Source organism: Apus apus, chromosome 3, assembly GCF_020740795.1.
Source record: "Apus apus isolate bApuApu2 chromosome 3, bApuApu2.pri.cur, whole genome shotgun sequence".
NCBI lineage: Eukaryota > Metazoa > Chordata > Aves > Apodiformes > Apodidae > Apus > Apus apus.
In genome coordinates this window covers 78869022-78896752 of record NC_067284.1, presented here as the reverse complement: position 1 = coordinate 78896752, position 27731 = coordinate 78869022, and the positions used below count along the sequence as shown (strand labels likewise).

The 27731-nt window shown below is 38.7% G+C and overlaps 2 protein-coding genes across 9 annotated transcripts; one reads left to right on the top strand and one right to left on the bottom strand.

Annotated features, from left to right (window-relative positions):
• Window positions 1-272: 272 nt before the first annotated feature.
• Window positions 273-8535, top strand: GPATCH11 (G-patch domain containing 11). Of its 5 annotated transcripts, none has more exons than XM_051613250.1 (9): window positions 273-291; window positions 665-739; window positions 828-1054; window positions 1914-1955; window positions 2035-2155; window positions 2612-2702; window positions 3847-3948; window positions 4703-4784; window positions 5258-5440. In XM_051613250.1, exons 2-9 carry the CDS (start codon window positions 693-695, stop codon window positions 5341-5343), a joined length of 798 nt encoding a protein of 265 aa, XP_051469210.1. In that variant the 5' UTR covers window positions 273-291; window positions 665-692; the 3' UTR covers window positions 5344-5440. The 5 variants fall into 5 exon arrangements, with proteins under 5 accessions (XP_051469210.1, XP_051469214.1, XP_051469212.1 ...); XM_051613252.1 differs by lacking the exon at window positions 273-291 and adding an exon at window positions 7866-8535 and having other exon boundaries at window positions 527-739; window positions 5258-5373; XM_051613251.1 differs by lacking the exon at window positions 273-291 and adding an exon at window positions 7691-8535 and having other exon boundaries at window positions 527-739; window positions 5258-5373.
• Window positions 6286-26990, bottom strand: EIF2AK2 (eukaryotic translation initiation factor 2 alpha kinase 2). Of its 4 annotated transcripts, none has more exons than XM_051613249.1 (16): window positions 26879-26990; window positions 25781-25907; window positions 22916-23030; window positions 21540-21703; window positions 20672-20798; window positions 19001-19083; window positions 17964-18048; window positions 17460-17494; window positions 17182-17316; window positions 16611-16730; window positions 15344-15451; window positions 13643-13826; window positions 10696-10821; window positions 10085-10183; window positions 8112-8174; window positions 6286-8032 (listed from the first exon to the last, which is right to left on the bottom strand). In XM_051613249.1, the coding sequence occupies exons 2-16, from the start codon at window positions 25882-25884 to the stop codon at window positions 7913-7915; spliced, it is 1668 nt and encodes a 555-aa protein (XP_051469209.1). In that variant the 5' UTR covers window positions 25885-25907; window positions 26879-26990; the 3' UTR covers window positions 6286-7912. The 4 variants fall into 4 exon arrangements, with proteins under 4 accessions (XP_051469209.1, XP_051469207.1, XP_051469205.1 ...); XM_051613247.1 differs by lacking the exon at window positions 26879-26990 and adding an exon at window positions 26472-26663; XM_051613245.1 differs by lacking the exon at window positions 26879-26990 and having other exon boundaries at window positions 25781-26151.
• Between the last annotated feature and the right edge of the window lie 741 nt (window positions 26991-27731).

Here is a 27731-nt window from a genome sequence, read left to right as displayed (position 1 = left end):
ACACGGACGGGCACGCTCCGCCGGACGCTCCCCCCCTCACCCGGCGCGCCCGCGCCTCCCCGAAGCCAGCACCGCTGGGCTTGGCTGTTCCAAGCCCCGCCGCGTCCTGACCCGGGCGACACGGGCGGAAGGCAGCGGGAGGGGCGGCCCCGAGGCGCGGCGGCGGAGCGGAGGCACCGGCCGCCCCGCAGCAGGAAGCGGCAGCCGCGCAGGCGCCCGGGGCGGGGGGCGGCCGCGCGCAGGCGCTGCCCGCGGAGCGGGCCGGGCCGGGCGGGGAGGAGGAGGAAGCGGGTGAGCGCGGCGGGGGCCCCCGCAGCGGCTCCGCGGGTGCCTGCGCAGCGGGAGAAGGTTTCCAGGGTTGGAGAGGGGTCGCAGCCCCCGGGGGCTGGGGGTAGTGGGGCCCGGAAAAACGCCCGTGAGGCCTGGCGCGGACGCCCCGCGGGGGAGAGGGGGGCGGCCCGGGGTGAGGGAGGGGGCGAGCTGGCCTGGCCCGGCGCCCACCGGGCTCCCTTGGGGTGGGCCATCGGCGCCGTGCTCCTGCGGCCTCCCGCCGCGTCCCGAGCGCGGCAGCCCTTGCGGCAAGTTTTCCTTGCGGGTTCTGCGTTTCGGGTCATCTGCAGGGGAATATGCGTGGTAAAGGGTATTGACGGTGATTATCGGGAAGGGGTCGGGGCAGGACATGCGTGCTGAGCATGGAGGAAGATGAAGAGGAAGACTACATGTCTGATTTATTTATTAAGTAAGTAGGTAGCTGTCTTTTCCCCTCTTACGAGATTGAAAACGTGTATACGAAAGTGCTAATATTTGCTGGAATTATTACCTCTTAGGCAGGATGTGAGGCCAGGCTTGCCCATGGTGAGGCGGGTGAAGGAAGCTATTCAGAAGGAAGAGAAGCAAAAAGAAGCCAATGAGAAGAACAGACAAAAGAGCATAAAAGAAGAAGAAAAAGAGAGACGTGACTTAGTACTGAAAAGTGCGTTGGGCAATGAGAACAAAGGCTTTGCTTTGCTCCAGAAGATGGGCTACAAGAGTGGCCAGGCCCTTGGCAAAAGTGGTAAGCTTGTGACTGGAAGTGTGTGCCTGTATTCGAGTGTTACAGACTGTAGCTGCCACTTCATTTGTAGGCAAGGTCAATACATGTTTTTCTGACAAAACCTAGCATTACTGAATTGTGAATGTGTTGTGGCAGGACAAAAGATGAGAGCACATCTCTAAAAACTGAAATAAAAAGGGTGTGGGCTATTAAGAGATGCGAGGGAAGCAGCAGTACTTGCCGCTCAGTAAATACACATCCGTATCTGCAGGAATTGCATTCGTCGTTATCTGATGGTCTTGCAAAGCTAATAGTGTTCCAAAAATAGTCAAGCCCACTCTTTGAATTTATGGTTGGATTGTGAAGACAAAATGGTGCACACTGGTTTACCCTTATAGAAGAAGCCTTAATATATTAAGCAAAACGAAGCATCAATAACTGCTGTGCTGGTTCAGCATGTCTCTAGCAGACAGACAATCAGCAAATGAACTGGCCCAAAAAGATTCTTGTTAATCTTAACATTGTTGCCAGGTTGTGAGATTCTAGAATTAAAAATGCTACAGAAGACTGTAACAAAGCAGTCTTCATCACAGGTATTTTATACCTGTCAAGTCAACACCATTTTGATTCAGTTGGGTAGCATCCTGAAAAATCTTATCAGCAGACAAGCCGAAAAAGAGAGGGAGTTCCAGTTCAGCTGGGTCATTTGCAGTGCACTGAATGTGCATTGAGTTGGGATTTTTAAACTTCCAAACAATTAAATCATGAAAAAAATTTACATATTTAATGGCCAAAGCAGCTTGCCTGCTTGAATTTACCACACAAATCTTAGTTTGAGAAAGACTGTATTTCTTAAATTGACCTATTTTTTTCTTCACAGGAGAAGGCATTGTTGAACCTATTCCTCTGAACATAAAAACAGGTTTGTGAAACTTCCTAATTAACTTAGTTGAGTATCAGAGCTTCTCAGTTGCTTACATTCATGTTTTAATCTTACATAGGCAGAAGTGGGCTTGGTCATGATGAATTAAAGAAGCGAAAAGCTGAAGAAAAACTGGAAAACTATAGACAAAAACTCCACATGAAAAAACAAGCAAATGAACAAGCTGCAGATGACTTCAGGTAATTTTCAACTTTTTAATGAAATAGATCTGTGTAATCTTTTTTAGTATAAAATCCACAGATAATCCTGAGCAATGTTGCTACAATGGTTTTAAAAATAAGGGTAAGTTTGTTTAGGTCTTACTATTTTTATTTTCTCCTGATTCGCTTGTTAGATGTGGAGCCTAGGGTATCTTTTACAGATGTTTAGTGAACCACTTTTTCATACATTACGAAAACCTGGTGAAGAAAGAATGTGCTGTGCATTGTGATCAAAAAAGCACTGTCTTGAAGGTATAAATCCAATTAAATACATGTGCACTTCCACAGAAGCAATATCAGAAGGACTTCTTAACTTTCAGTGTTGTCCTGGTCTGAGAGAATTAGTAGGGCTAGAATCTTAAATTTTGTATTTTAGAAAAGCTGTCTCACTGCTTGTCTGCCTGCTCATTTTAGTTGTCTATTTTTTCTTAACAGAGTAAGATTCAAAAACAAACAAGAAGAACGTAAGATGGAAGGGGACCTCCGAAAAAGCCAGAGGGCCTGCCAGCAATTGGATGTGCAAAATGTGAGACTTAACAGTTTTTGGGCTTGGAAGGAAGGTTTATAGGTTAGAGATACAGGCTACAAACAAAGTAGTGATTCAATTCTTCAAAGTTCTCTAAAATTGTTAGGTAACTAGCCTGAAGTCTTGATATCACTTCAATCTTCTTAAAATATTTCAAAGCATATGTTTGCTCCATTAAGATATTTGAAAGGGTACACCAGCCTCATAACTTACATGAGGACCCATGTTAATTTGCATCATCATAGCTCACCTGGTTTTGCTCCTTTATTCTAGTGATCACTTTTGAGCTGTTCACCTATCTTTCAGTAGCCAGTGTCAGGCTGTTCTAAATGAGCATACAGTTTGTCTCAAATGAGGGAGAACCATCATCACAGAGTAGTTGACATTGGACAGGACTTTGGAGGTCATTTTCTCCATACTCCTGCTCAAGCAGGGTCACCTAAAGCAGGTTGTCCAGGACCATGTCCAGACAGCTTTTGAGTGTCACCAAGGATGGAGATGGTCACTGAGAGAATCAGCAGATTGGCCAAAGAACCATTTAAACAAAAACCAAGCCCAAACCAAAATATTTTCCAAGGAATAGCATGGGTAATAGCAGTGAACTACTGCAAACTTATGCCACTTGAAAACCTTATGTACTTATTTTTCTCCAGTTAACCAGTGGGAGGTTAATACTGCCCCACAAGTTCTGCTGACATTGTTTGATACTCCTAAGTCTGCTTCACACTAAACTGGCTGAATTAGCTTAGATCATCATCTTTGTTTATTCATCTTCCTTTAGCTTTACCTGAAGTGTATTAGGAAGCACTGTGTGATCTTTTCATAAAATAACTTGGGGCAGCATGTCTTCAACTGATAAAAAAGAGTTATCTGTTCACAGCCTTGGTGTGGGATTATGTTGCCTTTCACATACAGAACACAGATGGAGTAGAACTCAGCATGCATTTACTTGTTTTTATAAACTGAGTAACCCTTCTTGTTGACCACTGTAGTTTCCCACTACAGCTCTAGCAATTCTTGATTATACTGTATAGTAACATTTTAAAACCTAACATTTCACCTATTAGAAATTATTTTTATCCAGCATCTTACGAGAAAACCTACAGAGACAGATAATTTTCATTTAAATTCTTCATTATTTAAGGGTATTGATGTTCCCAAGGAGACTTGGTATTGGATAGAACCTGAAGAGGAAGACAAAAATGAGGAAGACAAGGAAGATGCATGCGCAAGCTCAGACTTAAGTGTAAGTCCTGTAACTAAAAGAATTAAATGTAATCTTTCTTTAAATTGCATGTATGTATAAAGGATAAATGTATACATATTACTTTCCAAGCTGTAGTGAATGACCTCTTCGCAATCTTAGAGCAGCAGTTTTTATAGCAGTTACATGATAAAATACAAAACCACTGATTAATTGCTCATCTGTTTTGAAGCTGATCTTTGAAAAAAGTAGCTTAGAAATTAAATGGTTTTGTGTCTTAGCCATGATATGCAAGGTTATGTATTTCATCACAGTTACTTGCATTTGAGTTCTAATTTTGTATGCCTCATCTCATGTCTTATGCTGAATTTTAGAATCACTAAGAAATATATGAAAATGCTTTACAGATTAGCACAAGATGGACACTGGAAATTCACATCTTTGAAGACTAGATTACACAGCTGTTTGTTTAGCCTTATATGTTTGATTTGCAGAGATGAGGTGTGAAAAATTCCACCAAAATATATTATTTAAATAAGGTAGCTCGATAATGTTTTTAGCTCTCTCTTCTGTGCAGGTTTCTTAGCTGGAAAGAAGGATGAGCAAACAATTTTCCAGAGATGAATTCCTGTGCCATATGCTATAAAGATTTGGAAAACTACATGCCTTACTGAGCTACAGTTTTGTGTGGCTTTTATAGCAAAAGTTTAAACAATCTGTTTTAGCAAAGCTAGTAGCTCCAACTGTTCCATGCCATGCGGACCCCAGCTTATTGCACACCTGTACATATCTCTAGGTGTCAGAAAAGCTACAGATCCTGACTGCCTATTTGAGAGAACAACACTTCTACTGCATTTGGTGTGGAACAACTTATGAAGGTGAGGGTAAACCTGTCTTGCGTTTTCCTTTGCTTATGCAGCTACACTCAAGTAGGTCCTTTATGTTTCTCTTACTACAGTCTTTCACATCTCCATAGCAAATTTTCCTTCCAGGCTGCTGGTTTTTGTACAAAGCTTTGCAGGTTTTGATTATAAGCCAATTTTTAGGTGATACATTCACCCAAAAAAGAACCAACCAAGCATACTGGCATTTATTTGAGTTGGTATTCATACTAATTCCGTTTAAAAAAATTCAGATATTAAAATTAGTACCAGAAAAAGCTGCAAATGCTTGCAGACGTTTCTGAACCAGAACACTATCCAGTTCCACTGCACCAAAAATAACAGAATTTATGTTCACAGTTTTAAAACAAAGGTTGGAAATAATGCATTGCAAACCTTGAATTCTATTTTATCTGCTTTACATGGATTCTTCAATTATTTTAGTACCTTTATTTTTCCCATCCTTTGAGCTGGAATTACTTTCTCTGCTTATCCTGTAGACTCTGAAGATTTATCTTCAAACTGCCCTGGAGACAGTGCTGCTGATCACGACTAAAGCCTTTCTAGAGGAAGGAATCCTAGATAAGTATGTGGAGTTCATAATGTATTTTAGAAGGTTTGGAGCTGTGCTGTATTAAAGACTTCATACCAAAGTGTGCAGAAGAATAGTTTCGTTGAGAAATTAAACTCACCTTTCTGAAGCATCTTACAGATTTCCTGCTTGATGCACAATTTATTAGGAATTAAAACTTTGCATTCATAATTGAACTACAGTAATTATGAGGCAGGTTAAGTATTCCACAGTCTTTGGTTATGCCCTGCCCAATGGAACAAGATCAGCTAACAAAATTCAAGGTTGAGTAAGGGAGTAAATACTGGCTAGTTACTCTGTTGTATGATGTGTTATACAGGGTTTTTTTCACCTTGACAGAAATGACTAAATATGAGACTTTTTTTTTCCTTACTATCTTAAACCCAATGGGAAAAAAACATTTGTGAAACAGTGCAGTGACATTATTTGAACCAATATTTGTTGTATGTGATTGTGTGTATTTTGCATAACTAAATAGTACCAGATCACGTCATTGGGGTTTTTTTCTATAAAAAACTAAATTTTAATAGACCATTTATTTTTAGGGAACAGCAGTTCCTACTGTAAAAAGTCACTAACAGAAAGGTACTGCTGAAGTACACACGTACTACAAATAAAAAGTATGAAAAACTACTGGGACAACCTAATTATTACATAAGAAGGTAATGGTGCTTTGTCCAAGAACTCAGCCTAAGTCTGTGAGATACCAGTTTTCATATTGTAAGAGTACTTCTATAGGTGAAAGGGAACAGAAAGTGCAACTGGTGGTATTTTGTCTGTGTCAGGATATAATTTCTCCCAGCTCTTAACCACTGCAGAAAAATACTAATTAGTCCAGAATGGTGAAATGTTCTATGTAACTGATTCATGATAAGGAGAAAAAACCCAACTTCGACTTTACAGAAATACGGAAAATCACTGTTTTATTTAGCAGCAAATACTTGCAACAGATCAGCAGTAATGTCCATAAGAATATAAAAATAACTATGCCAGTCCAGGCAAGTCTGAACTCCTTGAACAGCGACTAAAAAGTAACATGCAAACTGCTTTTACCTTTTGTGGTCCTGACAGTAAGGTCTTCAGAGGCACTCAGTACCTTAGAGGTTAACTCTTTAAGGGTTAGTTTTGCCTTGGTATTACAATAAGGAATTAAAACCTTAGCAGTATGGTAGCGAACATTTAAGGTGCTCTCTCAGCACAGGATTTAAAATATTCGGTCCTGGTGAGGCCACATCTGGAATACTGCATCCAGTTCTGGGGTTCCCAGTTCAAGAGAGGCAGGAAACTACTAGAGAGAGTCCAGTGGAGGGCAACAAAGATGACTGAGGGATTGGAGCATCTCTCTTAAGAGGAAAGGCTGAGAGAGCTGGGACTCCAGCCTGGAGAAGAGAAGGCTGAGGGGAGACCTTATTAATGCCTACAAGTATCTAGAGGGTGAGTGTAAGGAGGATGGAGCCAGACTCTTTTCAGTAGTTCCCAGTGACAGGACGAAAGGCAAGGGGCACAAGCTGGAACATAGTTCCATTTAAATATTAGAAGAAACTTCTGTAGAGTGAGGGTGATGGAATGCTGAAACAGGGAGGTTGTGGAGTCTCCTCTGGAGATATCAAGACCCTTCTGGATGCAGTCCTGAGTGATGTGCTCTAGGTAATCCTGCTCCAGCATGGGGCTTGGACTGGATGATCTCTAGAGGTCCCTTCCAATTCTGACAATTCCATGACTACTGACGAAACTGGAGAATTTTTCTACATTAAGAACACCTTCAGTGTTCCTTTCAGGAAAGAAAAACAAAATGAAAAACACCTCAAAATCCAAGGTTTTCAAAAGTTTAGAACAAATCTAAACTACATTTCCTAGAACCTGAATGCTTAACATTTAACACTGTCAAGGAGGGCTTGCTTTAGAAGTATGTCTTTTTAAATTCTAGAGCACTGAAGGTGCTACATATTCAACAGATTTGTGAAGATAATTTTGTTCACCTTAACTGAAATTCAGTGAAGAATAACCCACACCTATTTCTAGTATATTTTCTAACAAAATTAGTCTTCGTATTAATGAGAGCATCCTAGTCATTATTAAAAACATCACTGAACAAATCAGAAAGTTTTGAGTCACCACAAGACAGTACTTCTTCCATGAAAAGCAATAGATAATCTCAGGTGATAATGGCTGTAGCATTAAGAGCATGCATATAGGGATTTGCCCCAGGCCAGTTAGCACCACATCAATTTAATCTTCTAGGAGACAAGGACTGGGTTCCTATACTTATTGTACAATACAGTTCAAGCTCATCCACAATCTGTGCTTCCAGGTAAGAATCAGAAGTGACTGCTTTCAGAAATAGGCTGTCTTGATCTGCAGTTGCTGGCTGTGAATGGTGATGCGATGACCTAACAAGCTCTTCAATGGCAGGAAGGCAAAACACCAAGGAAAAGACAAATCCTTGCTGTTGCTTCTGACATTTACTGTTGTTTCATCAATTTCAGATGTCATCAGATGTTGAGTGCTGGATTTCAGCCTTTTAAAAGGGCAGTTACACCGTATTAGGTTCAAGTGAGTTGACTCTAGGAACAGGCTTTAAAATCTCCAGTATTTCAGATGCAGACAATCTTCCTGAAGAGTCTCCTGAAAGCATTTTTTTTATTATGGATGCCTGCAAAAAGAGATTAAATCTCAATAAAATATTTTGTAAGTATATAAACCAACTGAAATAATGTGTTAAAACCCCATACCTCTGATAAAAATCGGTTAGTGAAGCTCTGTGGAAATTGACCTTTTCTAACTTCAGGCCATACCTGAAATGTGTAAAAGAGAACAGTTTATGTTTTCATTGATTATATTTTGCTTCTTCTTTATGACCCATATAGTTTACTGATGTAATCAAGAAAATACAAATTATAAAAAAGGTACAGCTTCAAAACCAAAGTGACTGTAACCAGTTAAAAAGGTTTTTTTCCGTTTAGTTGTTCTTCATTTTGTTTTTATGGTCTTTTCATCAACTGTTGTCCCTTTTCAAGCTTAAATGCTTCAGACTCTACAATGATGTGTTTGTTTCAGCAATCCTGGCTATATCAGAACCACTGTCCTTATTTCCTTAATTTAAAATGGTGGGTTTATTGCCTCTTATTACATTAAAAGAAAACCAACAAAAACCAAGAGGACTAAACTTCCTAATTTGGATGTTATTACTCGTAAGCCAAGCAGGTGTACTTCCTCCTTTTTACCTTGTTCAGTATCACTCCTACGTCATTGCAGAAAATGCTACATTGAGTTCAAAGCAGCTGACGTATAGAGGAGTTCTAATTATACACTTTCAGAAACTGATTCTGGGTAACAGTTGCTTTTTTCCACACCTTGGGTAAACAGAGCAGTCCACATCATTAACTTTGCCATTTACTAGTGTGATGTGTGCCTGAAGAAGTCATATTCTTGCACGCTTGGCTATGCATCCTGTGGATGCCATAGACTGGCTTAGCAAGCCCTTACAACCAGTATCCAGCAAAACAACTCCCATGAACTTTAAGCTTTTCCCCTACTCTTCAGCATTAGCTTTTGGCCAGTGACCCTGTCTCTTGGTGATCATCAGCTGAACCAGATACTCAGCTCATACTCATCAACTTCATTTTTGCATTATGTCCTTTCAGCAGGGCTTGCCAGCACCATACAACAGTGTTTATCAAACTCCATTAAGTTATTTTTTAAGCTATTGGAGCAGCTGAAGACCATCCTAGGACTTTGATCCACAAGATTTGCCCATCTGCCTACAGACAAAAGATTTTTATGCTTTAAGTACACAAGACTAAATAATTGGTCTTGCCCATTTGACTGTAAACACTGTTGGAATGTGGACATATTTGCAGTCAGCTGTGAGCAAAAACAAGGTGTCTTAGAAAATAGTACAAGGTGGGTAAACAGCCAGTTTGAACCTGCAGGTTGAGCAGACCCATTGGTATGGTTTTCTTACACAGGCAAAAGGACCAAGCTAACACTGTTCAGGATATTCTGGGTCCAACCATGTTACATGTATCTTACAGTTACTTTAGACAAGGTAATCATCTGCCACATTGCTATCCTACAAATATATAGGTTTGAGCATAGGGGCACTTGCACTAATAACGTGCAAAGTACCAAGAAAAAGCAAGAGATACATAAAAAAAAAAATTAAAAAAAAACTTGAGTAACACTGGTTTTCTTTTTGGAGTAACACATTTTTCAAGAAAAGCTACCTATTCCAAAGCACTACTTTTATTTTTTTTTAATTTTTTTTTTCATTTGGAAAACTGCAAGTGTTTTTCCTTTATAGAAGCTTTGTTCTTGCTCCACTGTGCAGTGAAGAGTATGGGAGAGAAAATAATTTTTATTTTCTTAAATTCGAAAAATACTCAATTCAAATACTGTGATCAAACAAAAAGATTTATCAGAAACTTGAAATCTTTTTTGCTATATGTTATTCTTTAGCATGCTCATGAGTATGTCAGTAGGACGTAAGTGAAATAAACCCAGTAATATTTCATTACTCAGTTATTACATTTCAACCAAAGTGTGAGGACTTATGAACTTTACAGAAATGAATCAAGGGGAAAATGTAAGTAGCATCAGTAGTCTAGATTAACAGATTCCTTCTGGCTTGCAATCAGCATGTGGTACCAGTAGGAAGGCACAACACTTAACAGTGAGGCCTTTTTTTAATGTAAAGAATACATACTTTACTTCTCTCATGGCGTGAGTTGAATGGCCAAAGTATTTCGAACCAAATTAATCCCAGTGCAAAAATATCTACTTTCATTCCATAGCTGGCCTCGACCTGCAAAGGTTAGAACAAGAACAATGTAAGTGTCAAATCCAACTGGAAAGCACTTCTTAAAGCAAAATTTTAAGTCAGTAGAAATTTTTTCACCAAGGCTACAGGACTGGCACTACTTGATCTTATTAGTTGTTAACCCATTCTGCTACAGACCCATTAACTAGTGACTACTAGGTCACGCTAAGCGGGCTGAAATTAAGACTACAGACCTATACAGATAAGGCATGCCATTACCTGTCACAAACAGTTAAACAAATAGATGGACTTACATGACACAGTTTTTAACAGGGGCGCTAAATTCAAATTGTGTCAGACCCTGTAGGTTAGTACAGTGAAATAAAATCAGCCCACTTGCAGACAGCTTTCTCCAGAATACAGTTACCCTCGTTTACAGAGCCGTACCAGGGAACTTTAGGCAACTTGGTTTAGTACTGAGATTAGGGTTGAAAACATTAAATATTGAGTTTATAATCCAAGTCTAGATAGAGACACTAATACAGCATAATAATTACCTGTTCTGGTGCCATATACGGTCTTGTTCCTCTGTCCTCAGTCAGATTCTCATTATCCACAGAAGTCACAAGACCAAAGTCACCGATTTTGATTTTGTCTTCACGTGATATGAATATATTCTGAGGCTGTGTATATATTTAAAATAATAATAATAATAATAATAATAATAATAATAATAATAATAATAATAATAATAATAATAATAATAATCACCATATGACTAGGGTTTATTGTCAGGCATAATCTGCCACAAAAATGCCCTCCATAAAATTTGATAGCTGTTCACAGAATTAGCATGAAGAAACTAATGGGGTGGGAAACAGAAAATTCTAAGTTAAATTGTTTTTTAAAAACACAAACTGAATTGGAAGCAGTACATACCACAGTAACTGCAACGTTTTTTTCTTTTCCACACAGCCATAACTGTGTTGTATCTTAAAGCTCTTCAAACACATTGTGCATATAACACTGCATACCTGGAAATGCTTTATAGTATTCAGTCCTAAACCTAGAGATTTCACAGAATCACACAATTGTCACGGTTGGAAAAGACTGCTAAGATTACTGAGTCCAACCATGCACCCATGGAAAACAAACAAACATAAACAAAAAACCCCAAACCAAAAGGAAAAAAATAACAAACAAAGCTGCCCCCCAAAATAAAGAAAAGAAAAGCAACAACAAAGCACTAACCTCCACAAAACCATAACTACACACACCACAAAACAACACAACCCACAAAAAATCCTCCATCCTCACTAGAGCATGCCCTGAAGTGCTACATTTACATGTTTCTTGGAATACTTCCAGGAATGGTGACTCCACCACCTCCCCGGACAGCTTGTCCCAGTGCCTGACTACACTTTTGGTAAGGAAATTCTTCCTAATATCCAGACTAAACCTGACCAGTATGGCTTCAGGCCATTTCCTCTGGTCCTTTTATTATCTGTGTCAGAAAAGAGGCCAAGGCCTATTCCATTACAGCCTCCCTTCTGGTAGCAGTAGACAGCAATGAGGTCTCCCTTCAGCCTCCACTTCTCCAAACTAAACAATCCCAGTTCCATCAGCCTCTCCTCATAGGACTTGTTCTCTAGACCCTTCACCAGCTTAGTTGTTCTTCTCTGGACATGCCCAACAACTCAATGTCCTTCTTGTAGTGGGTCCAGATACATTTTATACATGGCTCACATGGAAATCTGCTCAAGTCATAGTTTCTCCTAGGCACAGCAGGATTGTTCATAAGTCAATTGCAGAGTTAGGGCTTACTGCAGGCATCTCTCAGTATCTCTTCAAAGTTTCCATTGAACTTTCCATTTTTTAATTCAACAAAGTCATAAGAAACAAAAAATAGAAGTGTACATGCTTGGTTTAAGTTTCCCAAAGAAGATAAACAACATTTCTGAATGTTATTAAACCAAAACAAATAGCCTCATTACATCTGTTACTCAAAGAAGCTCCAGTGGACTGTAAGGCCAGAAGAGACCATATTTAAAAAGAAAAGATCTCTGTTTCAAGAATGTCCAGTGCAGTTTTTCTATTCAAGTCTGACCACATCCAAACACATTTAATACAGTACCTATACCTGACTACACTACTCACTACTTAAAGATTCCATTCATACCAGACACAAATAGGATTCACCTCAGCTTGAACCTATCCTGCAGATTTGATTCTGGGACATGCAGATCTCAGATGGCCACGCATTTATGTTGACAGCAGATCAATGTGGGGAGAAAAGTTCCTAAATTCAGATGCAGACGAACAATCACCAATAGAGAAAAGTTCCTAAATTCAGATGCAGACAAATCACCAATAGGACTTGGAAGCAGGTTACAGCCAGATGCCATGGATAAGGGATTGGGGCAGCAGATTTGTAAGAATAGGGGAAAGTAGGAGATTGAGCTGAGATGAAAATAAAGTAGGACTGAAGGAGCAAGAAAATACAAAGCACATAGAATGGGAAATGCTAAGAATTAATGGGTCCAAAGGCATTTATTAGGCTTATTTTTCCCAGGCATCTAGGGAAAATAATGAATGTATATTTGTAGTAGCAACAAGTAGCAGTATTGTAGCAATAAGCCTGATAAAAAAGCTGTAGAAAAATATAACTGTCTATAAGACTAGATTCTATGAGTGGGAAGGGAACATGAGCTAGAACTACACTGTAAATTCAAAACAATCTCTGGCTCATGAAGTCGATCAATTTTAGGCTACATTACTGTAGCCTACGTTACTAAACTTTCAGCTCTAATACTCTCTAGATGTTTACAAGAACTGCATCCTAGATCCACATTTACTGCTACCCATTATAGCTGTTTTTAGGAACACCACACTAACACCTTCTTCACAAGGTGGATGACTTAACACTCTGTAGCAACAGTCCAGCTGGCATATGAAGCCCTGAAGGCTTGCAACCTCGTCCTTTATAATCTTGATATTGAAATAAAGTCTTTTTATGATTGTGCATTTTTAGAGACTGAAATTCTATCCAGAAAAGTAGCTCTCAGATACTTGTACACATATGTGATACAAGAGCAATTGGAGAATGCTGTTACCAGACACCCTATATATTAGGATAGAGAAACTCTGTCTTTACAGTACAGCAAGAGTAAACTTCCTAGACACAACTTTTCACCTTCTTTCTTTTAATTATTTTATCACCAAGTAAAGTTAGTATATTTTTTTTTCCTAAAGGCATTGTTGTGACCCAGTAACACACAATTGACTTCTGATATTTTAACTACTGCATTCTGAGATCCTCCAGTTTACCTTTTGATCTTAGGATGAAGTCCAGCCAGTTGCTGAAAAAAAATTAATCACTAGCAACATCAGAAGAGGGATAGTACTAGGGTACATAATAGACTAAACAAAGACTAGAACAAGTTAATGTTTTCTGAAATTCCAGTAAGTGCTGATGTTTTTTATTGTATTACCTATCCTATTTACCTTGAGGTCTCGATGAATTAAACCTTCAGAATGTATATAGTTTACTCCTTTCAGTATTTGTAAAAATTTGTCTTGTGCCATCTCATGATACTTTTGGGATTGTCTGTTATTTTCAATCCAGTCTTCCAATGTCCCTTTTTCACATAATTCCATTGTGATGAAAAGAAACTTTTCTATCTTGTTCCTGCAAAAGACAATTATATGCCATATTGAAATTGCCAAGATACCATTCCTCACAAGTCATAAATAATTCTCAGGTTCCTCTTCTTAAAAAAATAAACTTTTAAAAAATCATTATTATAGGAGTTTCCCAAAACAAAGCCTGCAAGTCCCTTGATTTTAAAAAATATACTAGACCTCTCTCCTTCCCTCATATCTAGAGGCTTGTCCTATAGAGGAAGAAATAGTTGGTTCCCAGCTTGCCACCTAAGGACTGCTGCAAGTCCCTGGCAGGTATTCTTTATTCTGCTCAACAGACACAGCAGTAGCCTTCCTCTCCTCCCTAGAATGATCATATTCTTTCTGGCTCTGTCCCTTCAAGAAGGTAGTGCAGTGACCATCTTTGACATCAGACTGGGAGTTACAGAAACCCTGCTGAGAGCTGGAAATCTAGATGAAATATATTCACCTGCCTGACAGCCTTCTTTCCAGAAGACTTCCCTCAACGTCAGCCCATAGAATAGGATGTGGGTAGACATGGTGAGAGGAAGGACAATATGAAGTGGAGGAGATACACACCACTTTGTCCTACTTGCACTGTGTGAGCTAAGTGCCCTGCATTAAAGCCACCTGAGGCACTGAAAGAACAAGCATTAAGTGGCTCTGGACTCTGTGTAGGCCTGAGGTCAGGGCAGTATGTGGAATTCCAGGCTGGGACCTCAGCTTTGAGGACTTTCTTTTACCCAGTAATTGTTCAACATAAAATGCATAAGTGATACCAAGTCTCCAACATATTAATGGTTGGGTTTTGACACAAGACTTTTTTCCCCTCATTTTATTCCTGATTTACCGAGCACACTGGACAGATACCACGCCAACCATTAATTTTGATTCCATTAATATTTTACTGCTTGAGGTAAGTGTGGCAACCTATCTGAAGGGTATCAACAGCTAATGAAAAAAGCTTACCACAGAAGTTTTAAAAACTTAATAAGCTAACTCACAGGTAAAACTGTCTTTGTGTTGAAAGACTACCTCTAAATGAAATAGCACTTCATTTTGTATTACTGTTCCCAACAACTAAAACTGTTTCAGGCATAGTAGTTAAAATGCCAGCTAAAAGAAAAGTAATTAAATCTATGAGAGCTACTGGCTCACCAGCTCCTACTAGAAAAATAAAACTTCAATCAACGATTTGCCAGAGGACTGCCAGTTTTTTAGTTTCCATTGTTAATTCTAGCCCCAAATTTTGAGTTGCATGTTCTTACACTCCTCTATAGATTCAGCAAGTTCTGTAAGTTAAGAGAGAAGAGAAAGATAAAATTACAAAGTCTTATCTTATTCAGTAAGAAAAATATGACATAAATATACTTATTTATATATGACCTGCTGCTGAGAAGTACTGTGCCTTTTTTCCTAACAGTTAGTATGTGTGTGTATGCATTTGTATTTGTGTAATGATTTATAACCCATCATCAGCTTTTCTTTCTACAACACTATGGCAAACAAGTTTGTGAGTGCAAATGATTATCTTGTAGTTACTTTGAGTCTCGAGAAGTTGTATGGTCATCCCCTTCCCAGCTCCAGTGATACTCCACTATGTTTTCATGCTTGAGTCTTGCAAGTTGTATTACTTCACGCTTTACTTTACTATTCGGGGGGGGGGGGGAGAAAAACATATAAAAACCCAAATGGCATTTTCCTATAAAAATTTAATACTAAGCACAGTAAAAGACATGCTATGAAGTAGCAGTAAACAGTCTTATATTCCTTTAGGAAAAGAACATAATATTCTCCTTCATACAATTCCAAAACTGTAGTTGCAAATGGCGTTTCTTTCATCTACTTTTTTTTTTGTGAGCTGAAAAAAGCAGATAGCTGCACTGTATAATTGTATTAGGTAGCACAACACGAGGTAGCAAACAACACTTTTCACCTCTGTGAAGTTTGTTTACATACACAGAAGTCAGCGTAAATGAAGCACCATTATTAAAGTTGGCCTGCACTTCTTACAACATTGCATAGGGAATTAAGTTCAAACCCATTAGTCTTTATTTGAAGAATCAGTAGAATGCTTTTCCAGTATTGTTCTCAGGATTGCAATAAAAATGACATGTATTTGTTGAGAACACAAGAATCTGAAGGGCAGTTACCCAATGTAAGGAACAACTATCTCCAACAACTTGAAACTTTGAATAGATGAGCTTAAATAAATTCAAGTTTTTCAGCTACCGATAAAATGCTCCACTAGGTACTGGTTGCAGAAAATTATTTTTAAATAAATGCATAAAGATAATAATTCTCTGTTGAGATTTGTAAAGGATAGGTAAGACAGGGTGACAATAATGGCTACATGGGTCAGATATAAAGCATTTTCCAATTAGAAACCATAAAATATATTACTTCCATTTTTCTCTGTTTTCCCTAATTACAGTTATTAAGCATTACTGATATATGAATGGAACCTGACAAAAGTTACACTGTTACTTTCAATGTTTTATCAATCAGCAAGTTTCCTTCAAACACATTTTGCAATATTATAGCCAGAGCACTAGTGTGTTCTGGGAAATTAGAACAAATCTACTTTTTTACAGCTGCATCTGAAATTATTCCAGTGCATGCAAAAATTAACAAAGTTGCACACCATTTTCAGCTTTACTTAGAAATAAAGAAAACTGTTTACTGGAAAGATTGGACAATAATGAAATTTGCTTAAATGCTGCTAGGATTATTAAAGACATAAACCAAAGTACTAAAAACCTGATTACTTACTACAATAAAAAAACAGACGTAAATACACAGTACGTACTTTATGAAGGGAACTCGTTTGACTGCATAGGTTTTTTCATCAGTTTTTGCTGTTGCCTTGAAAACATTCCCAAAACCACCTTTACCAATAAGCTCTATATCTCTAAAAGTATCAAGAAATCTAAAAAAAAAAACAACCACAAAACAACAAAACAAAAAATTGTAAGTATTCTTAATGTTAAATTTACAAGATATAAAAATGATCCAGACAGATTTAATACATCTGATAAAATACTCTACAGGGATCACTCAACACCTATACATAGTCTTGAAGATTAAAAAAACAAGGGAAACTGACCCTAGAAAACATGTAACTACCTTCACACCTTCACATAAATGACTTCTGGCTATAAGCATTAAACGTTGTTGTATGACAGTTGCTGTACTGTATCTGAAGTCTCCAGAAAAACAAACAAACAAACGAACACAACTATTCAAATATCAGTTTTCTTTGAAAGTTATATTTAAGGAGTATTTTCCCATATTTTGTTATAAATGAACAAACAAATCTAGACCACTACATACTGTAATTGCCATGCAGATCTTATTTAAAAAATTAAAATCCTTCTTACATTTTATTCACGGTGTACGGATTTTCAGTCTCCTCACTGGTATTTGTGTCCAAATCTGGCAAACTCTCATCTAAATCTGACATACTTCTTTTCTCTTCCTTTTTTCTTGCATTATCAAAATTAGCTGCCAATTTTCTTGAACAAAGATAAAAGCAAAACTTATTAGGAACAGTTTTTCTAACATGAGAAAAAATGGCATTTCTTTGTTAGATATAGCAACACTAAAGTGATGTGCAATATAGTTTATAGGAGATAGCAACATAGAAATAAACACATACCTTTTGGGTTTCAGGGCAGAACTCTGTGCATTTCTCTACATGAAAAAGAGACAAAAACCTAACTGAGATATCCTAAGTATTTTCACTATACTTCTTTAAAATGTATCTGAGAATGTATCTAGGAATTTTCTATAAATGTATTCATACCTTAGATAAATATTATAATAAGAATGAAGCCATATCTTAGCTTAAAAATATTCACATATGCTATGGATGGCATCATCATTCTTACCACAGTAAAATATGAGCTAAGTAAGTGTGATCCTCTTTCTTAACAGTACTGCCCATTCGGTCAATGGCACATACATAAATTGTGTCTACAGTACAGAACTAAATGACTAATGGTTAACAGTAAGAAAGTACTGAATATTCTTAGAAAAAATGGATGGATGTTTTCCAGGGGTTTGTGGATTAAGGAACAAACTGATGCTACACACTGACAAGAAGCTTGTTCTATTCAGGGCTTAAAATGTAATTATGAGGAAGAACATTTTCACACCATACCTGAGAAGGTGAAGTATTTTTACATACTGCCATGTCTTTCATGTTTTCTACCAAATTTGAATCTGAGTCTCTGAAGCAAACACTACTGTTACAGGAAAATAATAGACTAGGTTATAGTGAAAGCACCACAATCATAAAATTATTGGCAAAAGAAAAAAAGAAGGATAAGCAAAATACACATTTTAAAAAAGCAAAACCTGAGAAAGCATTAACAATCATGACTGATTACAAAATGCAATGCTGAAAACAAAACAGTAATGTTTTGTAATATACTCCTCAATTATATCGTATCATGATATCTAGGTATTATATATATTCTATTATATCCTTTAATTAAATAGGTTAAATACAGATGTTTATTTCAAGGCAGTGCAGCCATCTCTGGCATTTGACATAGCACACTACAATAGCTTTACAATTGCACAAGGAACATAAAAAGAAGCAGTAGCAGCACTACAGTCAAATTAACTGCTGTACACAAAATGCTTGACGTAGGGTTCCCAAATCAGAACTGAAAATTTATGCATGTTCGTTTTCTTTCAGCAAGCAAATTTCCCCTTCAGTGGGAAGATTTATGGAGAGAAAAAAACAAAACAACAAACCACCACCACCACCACAACACCACCTCCACCACCACAAATAACATGGAGCACAGAAAAGTACTGAAATTTAATTACACGGAGTTTACAGTGTCAAAATAGGAAAATTAATGTTAATTAAAAAAAAATTAAATAATGCTACTGAACAAGGTAAATTACACCATTTACATCACCATAAAAATGCTTCTGAAAGAACTGATCATGGCAAAATATAAATACATCAGAAAGCTCTAAAATTACTATAAGCTAACCCTTAAGAACTCAAAATAACACAAGTACAGCAAATTTTGCGCAGAACTCTAGGAATTAAAAGCTAAAATTAAATGCCATTATACTGCAATAAAGAAACTATCACAAATTTTACTTAGAACCAGATCACATGATCCTCTACAATTAGTAAATACTTTTATTATCACATTATCAGTAAGCCCAGCTTACTCTGAGTCAGACTCATCCAGCACTTGAGAGGAATTACAATATTTGCTCAATGTAGAACTGCTGTTCGATTCATCACCTTCTATCTGAAAAAAGAAAAATCAAGAATGGTTAACAAAATCACATTAAAAAATCCCTAGTGCAAAACATGCCATTCAAAGAAGGGGGAGGGAAGATGACAAGGTTCTAAGTGGAAGTTAACTGCACTGAACTTTCAAAGCTCTACTGAAGAAATGCATCTGCCTGACTTCCACCCAGAGAAGTGAAACACAGGGCCCTGTCACAGGGAGTGTTTTCCCACTCCTATTGAGACTATACAGACTATATATTTGCAGAAGTAAAGTCTGGGATATATTAAAAATCAGGGTTTACTGCATAAATAATTGTCTGTGTTGAAAACAAGACATATGTAGGCTTTGGTACATGTAATCAGCAAAACTGAAAATCTGCATAAAAAGACAGTTACTTCAGTGTGAAGACCCTGCAAAACCTGGATTACTAAATTGGGGTTGACTAACAAATTAATCCTAAATGTTTAGTAGAGGTTCTTCCCCCTTTTTGTTTCCCCATGTCATAATCCTAAGAGCACAAATGTAACATTAAAAGCAACACCTGCAATTCTTACAGACCATAACCTGACAAAAAGAAAAAACTTAAGGGTGTGTATTTCAACAATAGCCAACAAACAAATCCATTTTTCTAAAATTCAGGACTACTGGGCCTTTACTGCTTTTTGTTAGCTACATTTTGTTTGTTACACAAATACCACTGGGAATTAATAAAAATTAAAACCAAATTAAAACAACCCACCACAACTTTAGAATAACTGCTACAGAAGATCTCCATGAGGTAGTAAATTTCAAACTTTGATAAAAATGCAAAGACCCATGAGGGTGCAATACAGGAAAATGTTAAGGAAGGATCCTAGAACCATAATGGGCTTAAAGACAACAGTAAATGAAGCATTTAAAATTCACAGTAAACAGCCAGTTAATGAAAAACTACTTAAAGTAAATAAGATTTCTCCCCTGTACTGCCTTCTTTCCCTTTAAACTATACTTAATTTAAATTACTTCATATGTACTGTTCTGTGTATTTCAGAAGTGGGTTTGTATCACTATTAGAATTCTGATAATTATTTGCACATATGGAAATATGATCACCAACATGAAGACAACATCTCTGCTCTCCCGAGGATGGTGTTGGCAATTGCTTGACTAGAATCTGCCTTGGAATACTACAGAAAGCAAGTCCTGTTGATTCTCACTCCTGCTTTTGCCTTTCTCATGTTTCACAATGGATTTTTGATCCATAGAAGGCAGCAAGAGATTTATTTCCATAGCAGGTCATCTTGACACTTCACAGAAGAGACAACCAGTATATTAGAGCAGTCAGGATTCAGGAATGTTTAATATATGTGCATTCTTGAATTACAGCCTATCAGATCATATTCTGAAATACACAGAGATACCAACTGTGGTATTTTTAAATCCAGAAATGTAGTATAGAAACATAACATAAATTTTACCAACAGAATCCTGTAGCCCAACCAACCCATCAAAATATGGATCATTCCATCCATGGAATATGCTTTTAAATACAATGAGGATATCTGCTCAAAGATTAAAGATACAAGAATTAAGCTTCTATCTTAAGGCTAAATATAGTACATACTGTTAGAAAGCCTTGATCAATTAGCCTGTCACATGCTTGTTTTGCAGCAGCTTGTTTTGCAACAGCTAGAGAAGGTCCAATGCCAGTTCCATACACAACACCACTAATCGTACACCTACATGAAAACCTGTAAAATACAGCAGGGAATGAAGTATTAAATCCCATGTGACAAGTCCTAATGTAATTATTTTAAACACTATAGTCAATTTGACATTATAGACTGGAAATCTGAAATATACATCTTCAGGACAGTATTTCCAATATACATTTAATCTAAGTAATAAAGGTAGGTAATTTATCTGACATGCCTTCAAGATGGCCAATTATCAGACAGAATATTTAGCACTTCTTAAGGCTGAAATCCTCAAAGCATAGTATCATATGCACCTAAAATGACAAATTATCTGCAGTTCACTTTTTAAAATGGCTAATTTTGCAGGGGAAGATAGGAGGCGTTTTCCAGCAGGTATTGTGTCAAGGGAGTTAAAATACGGAGATATTTTTAATAATGCCTCATCTGTCATTAACTGGAATGTTTCTTCAACTCACTGCAATAAATACAGAAGGGGATACTAACAGGCTCTCTGTGGCACCTGGTTCCTAGGGGTCTCCAAAATACATGCCAAGAGGTCCACAAAGGTGCCAGAACTACAATCAAGATAACTGATGAGTTGTCAACACTGACTGGCATTTTATCATCATACCATCTCTTCAGATGAAGAAACTCAGTCCTCTTAGTCTCTCCTCCCACACCTTATCCTTCAGCTCCTTAGCCACCTTCATCTAACACTACTCAGGGTAACTAATGGTAGTTTTAGCAAACACAGAGAAGTATTAAAAGCAAGTATGAAGACAAAGTACATCTTACGTGGGTGCATGGCCATCTCCAGTCCATTTGTTAGGGTAATCAACTAGTTCCAAGGTCTTTTGTGAATACCTATTTAGTAGGCTGACATAGTCGTTGCCTTGTAGAGGTAACGTCACTGAACATTGTGTTAATTTTGCAGTTGGCATATTTGAAGGATTCTTTAACTATAGAACAAATAAAATAGGTAACTTAAAAACTTACAGCTTAATCAATAGGTTAAGATAAGCAGTGCATGAGATCTAATACAGCTGCAAGGGTTGTCAGCATCTCAAAACATTTTTTAGGAAATACCAAGTTTGTATGAACAGAGTCCCTTGTGGCAAAGGGCAGCTATCCCAAACCAGAATTATTACATTTTCAATTTACAAAGAAATGTAAATCCAGTTTTCCAAGTATTGCACCTATGTCTTTAGCAACCTATCACCATGTCTCCTCCTACCTCCCTTAAGACAAGACAGACAAGGAGCTGTGAAATGTCTCATAAAAAAACCCACAACCCAACAAACAACCTAATGCTACCTTCTCAGTTTTCTCACAACCTGACCAGAGCCAAGAAAAGCAACAGCAGCGGGATGTTGCTGTTGCTGCCATTAGCAAGGGCTGCAAATGCTCCTGGGCATGTACAAGACGCGAAAGCAGGATTTTTCAGCTGTCTCATGATTAGGCAGCCTTAATAATATATTATCAAACATGCAGCAATTCTGTTAGATCAATGGTGGTGACACAGTAAAGAGCATACGGAAACACTTAAGGAAAAATTTCACTCGAAAGCTGCCAAGAAGCATTCAGACTCAAAAAGAAAAATAAAGAATGGCTACCACAAAACACATGGCAGAAAACAAAGGAAAATCAAACCTTAACTAAATCCAGTCAGGATAAAGAGCCTCAAATCAGCTATACAGTAAAAAGTACAATAACAAGAAAACAAAGACAAATCAGATCAAGTGCAAGTAAGCAATTTTATAAGCAGAGTGGCAGCAGAGACACTGAACAATGCCCTGCAAATGTTTTAAAGACATCAAATTCCTGAACAGTTGTCAAAACAGAACAGGAACACTGCTCACTTTGGATACAGCACGGCAGCTTAGAAAAGGCAAATACATTTCCGTATCTCCTATAACAGCAGAGGAGGAAATACTCTCAATACCACATACCAACACTATAGTAGAACATTAAGCCATTAGTTCAGTGGTAAAAAGTAGAAGAGCACTGAATAAGACAAAACAAAGACAACTTAAAGAAATAATTAGAAACTCTTCCAAATTAAATAAAACAATTATATATTATTGGCTACTTTTAGAGATTCAACTTCAACCTTTACTAGGCAAATAAACAAAAAAAAATTTTTTTAAATGTAAATCCTACAGGTTACTCACCTGTCTCTCAATCATTTCCCAGGATTCTTTTGCTGCTCGTGCTCTTGCTTCCTTCTTATTTTTACCAGTGCCTGTAGCATATTCTGTTTCGCCTATTTTAACCTTAACTGTGAACCTGCAATGAAAAAACTTTTCTAAAACATTGTTACATTATGTCTCATACATACTTAATAACCTTCTCAAGTTCAACTTCATTTTTACTATCCACGAAGTGATGTAGGTTAAGTGTTGAGATATTTAAGTATTTGTGTGTTTTTAGTATATCTAATTCCTGACGATCGTAATTCTTTAGAATAATATTTTTTTTTAATGTTTCCTCCCTCATCACAAATGTATGTACTTTATTAGTTCTAACAGTATTCTTAAATCTTAACTTCTTTTTAAAAGCACAATTATTTAAATTTTGAAAAGCAAAAGAATGCATAAGGTCAGCATTCTTACAGGCAAGGTTGTGAAGCCCCAACACCAGGACACATCTCAGCTCTGCAAAACTATATGGAGAGGAAAGATTAGATAATATTGATTTCATGGATCTAAGCATGACATTACACTCCCCTTTGATACTCTGCTACATACACTATTTAGTAAGTGCAAAAACAATGTCTGGTGCTTCATGAATTTAAAGGCAGTCCCGAAAAGCAAACAAAAAAACCAGTCTTGCCCTTCCACACTCAACCACTGATGCCTTCCTTCTGTTGCACAACTGTGCATGCACTGCTTTCCATACAACAGTGACGTGGTCCCAAAAAATTCTTTCTCTCTAAACTGGGAGAGTTTTGATGTGTAGACTGCTTGGTAGATAAGGAATTGCTTGCACGGTCACATCCAAGGGGTAGTGGTCAACAGCTTGATGTCCAGATGGAAACTGGTGACAAGTGGTGTCCTTAAGGGGCCCACATTGGAACCAGTACTGTTTAATACCTTCATCAATTACACAAACAGTGAGATCAAGGGCACCATCAGCAAGTTTGCAGATGACACCAAGCTGAGTGGTGCAACTGACACACCTGAGGGATGGGATGCCATCCAGAGGGACCTGAACAAGCTTGAGAAGTGGGCCCACGTGAACTTCATGAAGTTCAACAAGGCCAAGTGCAAGCTCCTCTACCTCGGTCAGGGTAATCCCAGTATCAATACAAGTTGAGGTGTTAAGGATTTGAGAGCAGCCCTGCAAGAAAAAAGCTTGGGCTACTGGTAGATGAGAAGCTCAACAGAAGCTGGCAATAGATACAGAACAATAAATACAATTGATACAAATAGATACAACTCTAGATACGGAACCCTAGATCTAACCCTCGATCCTAGAGCCTCCATCCAAAACCCTAGACGCTAGACCCTAACAGATACAAAATAGATACCTCATCTAGTTTAAGATGTCCCTGCTCACTGCAGGGTGGACTACATGACCTTCAAAGGTCTCTTCCAACCCAAATTATTCTACGATTCTATAACAAATGGTTGGTTTTCAGCTGCATCTGTTCTTACTCAGATGCAACCTGCCCTACAGCTGCAAAATCCTTAATGTTTCTGCTACTGCCTTTGCACAAAAGGCAACAGAGAAGCAAACAACCAGATTTCTGCTTTTACCAGCAGGACAAACTTGAATCAAGTTAAAGTGACCATTGTTATAACCTTGGGGTGTGTCTGTACTTCAGAGTGCAGCAGAACATACAGATACACAAGCTCAAAGTAAACAAGACAGGCTGACACAAGAAACAGTCTAGGTCTAACATCATGAGTATCTCTGTGGGACAGTCTGTCTCACACAATGGAATGATGTCAGGAATTCACTTTATTTCATTACTTCAGCTTCATTCTCCGCTTCTCATCCAACCTGGCCTTCAACACCTCCAGGGAGGGGGCTTCCACAACCTCCCTGGGCAACCTATTCCAGTGCCTTACTACTCTTCATGGTGAAGAATTTCTTCCTAATATCTAACCTAAATCTACACTCTTTCAGTTTAAAAACACTACCCCAAGCTGTGGCCACTGCTGTGAGAAGGGTTACTCTTTAGAATTACATAAGCAGCATAGGATAAAAAATAAGGTAAGTGGTTAACATTTGAGACCCAGATAATACCTATTAATTTATTCTGGGACTATGGTCAGGTCTACAAATAAGTCAGCACAGACAGTGTCAGCTGGCAACATGGAACACATTAGAAGAAACATACTCATTATTAGCATAAGTCTTGTATTCAAGCAAATTAGCAAAAAAATTTTAGAAATCACATGAGAAAATATAATAGATCTCAAGTGTCAATGATCTCTGGCAGAGAAAAAACTAGCAAACATAACATTTGTGTTAACAAAATAAACCATATAACATCACTTGCAATTGTCTCTAAAAGCAGAAGCAAAACAGCTTAAGGAAAAGATCCTTCTCTTGCATGAGATATTTAAAAATTAACGATACATAAAACATGCTGATACCCAAACAATTAATATAAAACCAACCTTTATGGTTAGAAATTAACAACATAAATTACAAACAATTTCCATGCTTTGTAAAACCAAAAATCTAAGCACTTAAGTTGGCATAGATCATAAACTGTCATACTTGCTGCAACCCACCACACTTCCTGAGATATTTCATGGCAGATGCAGAACATACTTAGAATAAAGCTACCAGCAAGATGTGCATTGCTGTTGCATTCCAAAAGAGGGCTGTCAACTTCAAAATAAGTTTTCTCCTCAAACTCTATCACATGATAACTTTTCCCCACTCTACTCAATGTGTGGTTTCACCCAGCTCTCCTGCCACATCTACAGTTTCGTAATTAACTGTTATGATCGTGAGCTTTACCCAGTTGGTTCACTGCAGGAAGAGTCCTTCTGTTTATTGACATGCATTAGTGAACTTACATGGGATCATGAGGTAAGCCGCCGCTATTGACATCGACGTAACACAGTTTAAGATTGCGCGTCTGGCAGTAGTTGTTGAGCTTCCCCATGTACTCACGTTCCATTTTGACACAATCTGAAAAAGGTTCTGCAAAGCAACATTCAAACATGTACCAGTGTCACTAGGCACAGCACAGGGAGCCCCTTAATCCTGCCAGACCTCTGCTGTAATATCAAATAGAAAACTGGTGTCAGTAAAATAGTTAACATAAAACCAATTATAATTTCTAATTCAGGTGGTTGATCTGCAACTGGTTTTGAAGGCTCATTGCTTAGAATAACAGATTTAAAAAACAGAGCAGAGAATGTAGTGATTAGACTAGATTTCTTAGCAGATTGGCAGGAAAGGGCTGAATCATTCAATGAATCCTGGGGAAGAAAAATTTAAATCCGTAACGCTTCTTCAGAGAGTAAGACTCGAGTCTTTCAGAGGGGCACCTAGAGGCATTTTGACAAATCCTCTCCAACCGCAATGCCTCTCAGGCCTACTGACACACACGGAAGACGAAGCCAAGCTGCTGCCGGCGGCGGAGCAGCGGACGGGCAGCTGCCAGTGCCGTTTGAGCCAGGGGGCAGGCAGCCCGCTCCGCCGGGACCGGGACCGGGACCGGGACCGGGACCGGCCCTCCCCGCGCCTCCGCCCCGCACTTACCTCCAGCCGCGGCAGACGTTCCGGGGCCCCAGGAGCTCCAGCAGCCGGCACGGCAGGCACCGCGGGGCTCGGGAGCGGTCCGGGCGGCTGGCAGGCACCGCCCCAGTTTCGTTTCATGCAGCAAAGCCCGCCCCGGCTGGAAGCGAAACCGAAAGCGCAGGAGGCAGCCCCGGAGCCCCCGGTTCCGGGCGGGGCCACCGCCGAGCCCCGGTTCGGCGGGCACGGGCTACGCGGCGGCGGCTCCGAGGCCTCAGGGAGCCGCGCGATGCCCAGCGCAGCCCGGCCCTCCCGGCTTTGCTCAGTGCTGCTTAATTCCCTGGAAATTGCGCCTGCGAGGCAAGTCGCCCACCGAAGGCTCCACACACTAGCAGTTACCACACCGGCCCTTTTCCCTAACTCGCTATTACCTCTTTCAGTTCCCAATGACAGGCGGCAGCTACAGCAACCACAGGCTACAGCACATCTGTAAGGACAGCACAGAGTAGTGACGCACCCAGCTTTTCCCAATACATCCAAATATTATTTTAGTACCCCCTTTCCCTCTTGGACTAGTCGGTCAATGCCCTTAAGCCTTACAAAATGTGACGGAGAGTTAACAACAGCTTCAAATGTTCTTGGTGTACACATCAGTATCCCAACACTCTGCAATACTGCAATGGTCTCAACCTCAGCACCTTTCTAAAGAAAGAAATTCCAAACTCTTGTTAGGGCAAGTAACAAAAAGTATTGCCTTTCACACATTTTGTATTTTAAATTCAGTTGCAACCCTTTGGGTTGGATAATATTTTATTTCATCGTATTATTTTATTGCATCCCATTTTTATTGCAGTGTAAGTTTATCTTATTGGCATAAAGAAAAAAAACCCAAAAACCAACCCCCAAAACAGACACCAAATTAATATGTTCTGGAGAAGCAAGAAAGGAAATAATTACCCAAGATCAGTTTTGAGGCCATATTTAAAGTATGCAGTAGCTGTGTTTCACCATGTGCACTCAACATCTACTTCTGATCTCTCAGTTACACAACCTATCGGACCACGCTTTGGTTCCCACTGCCAACCCCTGCAAGATCTCTCTCCAGTAGAAACCAGACAGTTTGAGAGAAGGAAAGCAGCAGTAAGTTTAGGTCTTGTTCACAGTATGAGGAAATGGCTTGGGCAGTGGCAGCCAGGAAGCACACCTGCTCTCCCGTAACACAAACACAACTAACAAGGAACCCAGTGGGGATGCAGAGAAACACATCAGAAAGTTCAAAATGCT